General features: G+C 44.1%; 1 protein-coding gene across 4 annotated transcripts in view; it reads left to right on the top strand.

Moving 5' to 3' along the window:
* The first annotated feature begins 474 nt into the window (after positions 1 to 474).
* Positions 475 to 5,334, top strand: part of CUNH6orf62 (chromosome unknown C6orf62 homolog) — a 13,685-nt gene continuing 8,825 nt past the window's right edge. For 2 of the 4 annotated variants that reach the window (XM_021713068.1, XM_021713067.1), the window contains exons 1-2: positions 1,311 to 2,879; positions 4,693 to 4,869. In XM_021713068.1, the coding sequence (XP_021568743.1) occupies positions 2,751 to 2,879; positions 4,693 to 4,869 (306 nt within the window). In that variant the 5' untranslated portion in view covers positions 1,311 to 2,750. Of the gene's footprint in view, positions 2,880 to 4,692; positions 4,870 to 5,334 lie in introns of all 4 variants that reach the window. The other 2 variants (XM_021713066.1, XM_008059387.2) reach the window with 2 other exon arrangements.

Genomic DNA, 5,334 nt, shown 5'->3' with positions numbered 1-5,334 from the left:
CCATTTCCCTGGCTTTGGCCCGCCTAGAACGCCGGTTCAGCAACGTCCGTCGGCCAAGCCAAGTCGGAGCCGCTGACAAGAATCAGGAAGAGCGACTCCATCCGGGTGTTTTGTCGAGGCGGGCATAAGGGCGTGATTTTATGGCGTCAACGGGGGGCGGGGCGAAGAGCCAACTCAGGAGACTGGGACTTCTTGACGGAGGGGGCGGAAGGAGTGGCGGGGAGCCCCTTTCCACGCCCCTTGGAAACTCCATGCTGGAGGAGAGGGGAATCTTAACTCTCAAACTCTCTTTTGAGGCGGGAATATAAAATGCGAAGTTAAACCTCAAGGACTCAATTTTTTAAAGTATATTTCATATCGTCTAGTCTTGAATTTCTTTCCTCTTCCTTGATAACCTTGAAACGTTTCCCGCTTCCAATGCTTTCTCCCCCTTTGAGCCTATGCAGATGGTGGAGACCCGCGGGACGCGCAGTCGCAGAAGGCTCGGGGCGGTGCCGGTGAGGGGCGGGTGACGCAGCGGCCGTCGCTGCCATTTTAAGTTGTTTGTTCTTGCTTCTTTTCTCAAACGCGACTCTGCCCCGGACCGGGAGGCGCCCGAGGCTGCCGCCGCTTCCGCAGCCACCGGTGGGGGGGAACGAGGCTGTGCCACCGCGGACGCTCACCCGCCGCTTCGGCTTTTCCCCCCTCCGGGTCTCCTCGACCTTCTTTCCTGAGAGCCGGAATCCGACTGTGGGGGGAAGAAAAACTCAGGAGCAGATGCTTGAACTGAAATAACTTTATTTTGGGGGGTTTACTTTGCTGACCAGACCCCTTAGCGCAGGGCTTCCCTTCCCTTCCTCCCCTCCCCCTCCGCCGCCAGTACCAGTCCAACTCTTCTTTCTCCTCGTTTTTCCTCTTTTTCTTTTCCCATCGCCGCTGCCTCCGCGTCCTTCCCTCCGTCGCCGCCCGGGGCGCCGAGCCAGACTATGGGTCCCAGGTGGGGGCTGAGCGGCGGCAGCAGCGCGGGCGGCCCGGTCACAGTGCGCACTGCAGCGGGGATGGAGGGGCTCAGTTGGCTGGTGGTTTTCTCTTGACATGGCTCCTGCCCGTGCTGCGAGCAGCGCCCCCGCCGCCGCCGCCTCTTCCGCCGCCGCCACCGCTCCGCCCGCAGGCTGCGGCTAGAGGGCCCAAACCCCCCGGCCGAGAGTCGGTCCGTGAGTCCCGGTCTCCGCGGGGACAGGGAGGGGATTTCCCCGTCACCCAGCCCGCCCTAACTGCCTCGATTCCAGCCCCTGCCCCCTCGGGAAACAAACTAACGACCCCGCCCAAAACAATCCAAACTCTGGAAACATGGTCTGTTCAACGTGAGCGATAGCTAATCCGGGAACTTAATTTTTTTGTGGGGTGGGTGGGTGGGTTTACTTTAAAAAGTAATATTAACACAACTATTTTCTTTTTTTCCCACTGATCCTTCCCATTTACCCTGTCCCGCCTGCTCTACCCGGGCGGGAATTGTTTCCACGATGAAATGAGTGAAAACCCGAGTGATCCCGTGTCTCCCGTGGTGCGAGTGAGTCGCTGCCGCTGAAGGCAAGGGGTGGGGGTGGGACCTGGGGTGGCGGAAGGCAGGTGGTCCCCGGGCATTGCCTGGGATTTGGGAGGAGAACCCGCCACCATTGCGTAAGCAATGCTCACAAGAAGATAGATCGCACTCCCCACCATCTTGAACGGGGGCACATACACAGGGAAGTCTCCCTTGGGGAATGTAGGACTAGATGCAGGACTGGGGCTGTTGGGAACCCGGGCATTAATCAGGTCTAACCACAGAGCCGGAATAATTAGTATCGTATTATATACCCCCTTTTCCCTTTGCCATCATGATTCTTCTTGGCAGCAGCGTTAGCAGCCGCCTGAGGGTCAAAATGTGGGTGATGGGGAAGTTGGTAATGACTCCGCTGTTTTTTCTCATGGCTCCTTTGGGCAACAGCTGCCCGCCCCCGGTATACACTGTAGTTGATTGCAGGGAAACCCTGTACCTCTCCCCTTCCTTCTCTACCGATTTTGCACTTTTGTCTTTGCTCACCACCAAGTGTAATCAATAACAAGCACTGGCAATACATAGCAATAGTGAAATCTGAAATAACTAAGAATTAATTAGGTACTACAGCCATGGATCTGGCTGGGTAAAATCCAATTGGATATTTCAGTTTCATTCACCTACCCTGTTTTGGTGTTTTGTTTTGTTTTTGGTGGTTTTGTTTTTTTGGGGGGTATTTGGAAAGCAAGGATCATACTCCCCCCTCCCTGTTCCTTTTCTTAATCCCTTTTCTAAAAAGGGGGGAAAATCTGGGTGGATTTTAAGGATTGGACTGGTGTCAGCTGTGTTTTATTGCACACCTAAATCCTGTTACAGGCTTTTCATTTCTTCCCAAAGCCTTTATTTTGGCAGTTAAGCCAAATGCGTATTCCAGAAAGTTAGTTCAAGTATTTTCTCCTCTCTCTTTCCTTCCTCCCTTCCCTTTTCCCCGTCTGATCCCACAAGTTATTGTCCAAATATGACTGGACAGCAGCTTTTGTTTCTTGACCCTGTAATATGACAGTCTGCTAATATTGCCAGAAGGGGCAGTTTTGGGTTACAGTCGTGATTTTAGCTATTCAATCATATTAGCAGAAAAAAAAATGACTTGTTTCTGTTGTACTTGAGTCTTAAGAAAAAGCGCCCATAGTTTAGTGACAATTTCCAAAGGCTTTAGTACCACCTGTATTTCAAAATGGGGGACCCAAACTCCCGGAAGAAACAAGCTCTGAACAGACTACGTGCTCAGCTTAGAAAGAAAAAAGAATCTCTAGCTGACCAGTTTGACTTCAAGATGTATATTGCCTTTGTATTCAAGGAGAAGGTAATTTAAAGTTCTTAATGGTGAATTAGCACAAGTGGTTTTTTTTGTAAGTGTATATTATTTGTTGCTGTTAAGTAATTACAAATATTAGGTTAAAGAGTGGTTGAAAAAGTCTGCTTTGTTCTTCTCCCTATGGGCGATTCTCTGAATTGAGCAGTTGTGGCATAAGCGAATGAGAGGCCCCTGTATTTATTGGTTTGGAAATATTTTAGTATAAAATTTTGTGGCGTTCACTTTGAGTTGACATGGGTGGTCAGCATTACTTTATATGGAGTTACATGGGGGTGATGTATAACTGAATTTAAAGATTATCTAAAATATAAATAGGATGTTTGAAAAAGTGTTAAATTGGAATCAAAATGTTTATATGCTAAAGTCAGTCTTTTTTCAACATAATGATGTAGGGTGTCTTCTCATGGTACACATAATGAACTAGAATATACTTTAATTTGAAGCAGGAATTCAATACCGAAATGGTTAATTTGTGTTAGAAGTAAAATTGTAAAAATTCAAAATGACCTAGGGAGAATTTTATTTTTGGAGATGGAGGTCTTAATCAGAATTATTTCCACAGTTAAATAGCAAACAATGAGTTGTGAGTAGTCAAGGACAGCATGACAGAAGCAGTGTTTTTTTGCAACTTAAAATGGACAGTTTCCTAATTTACCAACAAGGCTGTTTGACACAATGTTATGAACATATAGAAGATTTTTAGTATACCTAGAAGTGCTACTTGGATTTTTGTACTTAAATTGTGAGCTAATTTCATATTAGAAGTATAGTCTTAGTGTGGTATTTGTTTAGTATTTGCTATTTAGTACCTGGAAGTTTTCCAGATGGTTTTCCTACTCTTTTAAAGGTTATTTATTTGTATTTGATAAAACGCTTAGCTGCTAGAGATAAAAGCATTGTAAAGTGGTTTCAAAGTAATTTGTTGTGAAGTGAGTGTCGCAAGATTGGGTGGTATCAAGGATTTACGTCACCACTTTCTCTTCTTTTTTAATCTTTGAACAAGTTCATGCAAAATGGATAAGATCAGATTTTAGTTGATTTTATAATGTTGGCTCTTTAAACAGACTCAAGATGTAAGTGGTGAGACCAGATCTTTGTATTTAAATGATATATTGCCCCAAATTTGTACCAGCTAGTTCTTTTAACGATTGTGAAAATCTGATTTTATTCTGTGAATGGACAGTGTCTGTGCAAAAGCCCTGTTTAGTTTGTGATCTGTACTTCATAGTACAGAATTTTTAAAGCTAGGTTCATAATGAGTACTTGCTGTTAACTAATTTTGAAACAATTTGATGTACTTTTTTTAGCCTTTCAAACATTGACATTGTGGTTATATAATACCCAGAGTAATGGAAATTGACCCATTTAAATAATAAAACAGTTAGTTTGTCTGAATAGCTATGTTTTTATTTTTTAAACTAGTGAGATTTTAATTTAGCTGTATGTAGAACTAGTTAAATGAAATTTTATCAAGACTATGTGACTGAATTTTGTTTTTAAATCTTGGGAGTGTCTGATGTTTGTTCCTCACAGTATTTAAGAAACATTATTGTCTTAAGTACTTTATATGGATACCGTAATGCTCTGAAACTCAGTTAAACATTCTGATAACAGCCTATTTGTGTGGTTGGGATGGGGAAGCAGAAGAATCTGCTGATAATAAAATCTATTTTAGTATAAAAAATTGCTTCAGACAGGAATTTTGCTCAATTAGAATAAAGGTATTTGACATTGTCATATGAACTGCATGTTAAAAAAGTGTGCTCTCAGTGGATTAATACACCATTTTGTTTTCTTGTAGAAGAAAAAGTCAGCACTTTTTGAAGTGTCTGAAGTTATACCAGTCATGACAAATAATTATGAAGAAAATATCCTGAAGGGTGTGCGAGATTCCAGCTATTCTTTGGAAAGTTCCTTAGAGCTTCTACAGAAGGATGTGGTACAGCTCCATGCTCCTCGATACCAGTCTATGAGAAGGGTAAGTTCTGTTTCACACTTTGACTCGGTAGATAAGTTTTTGTGAGCTAAGCTTGTATTTTCCCCCTTAAAAATGGGTAGTTACCATGGTGATTAATCTCTTTAGGTAAAATTGTCCTTGTGCTGTTTTGATAACTGGGGTCATATGTTAGAGACTTTAAACACATACTTTGTTTATAGGGTTAGAAAAACAGTTTTTGCCCCACACCACCCTTATATAGATAAAGTATATATAGAGGGATTTCTTCAATCCATGTTAGATGCTAGAGATAACCAGTTATTTTTTATAGCTTAGGTGCATAAAATTTTTTTTTGAGTTGGAGTCTCACTCTGTAACCCAGACTGGAGTGCGGTGGCCTCTCCCGGCCACCGCAGCCTCGACCTGCTGGGCTCCGGGGATCCTTCCGCCTCAGCCTTCCAAGTAGCTGGAATTACAGGCGCGTGCTACCATGCCCAGCTAATTTTT

The sequence above is a fragment of the Carlito syrichta genome, unplaced genomic scaffold (assembly GCF_000164805.1).
Source record: "Carlito syrichta isolate Samal-C Ts95f unplaced genomic scaffold, Tarsius_syrichta-2.0.1 Scaffold304018, whole genome shotgun sequence".
Taxonomy (NCBI): Eukaryota; Metazoa; Chordata; class Mammalia; order Primates; family Tarsiidae; genus Carlito; species Carlito syrichta.
Note: the sequence above shows the minus strand (reverse complement) of the source record. Positions and strands in the feature narration are given on the sequence as shown.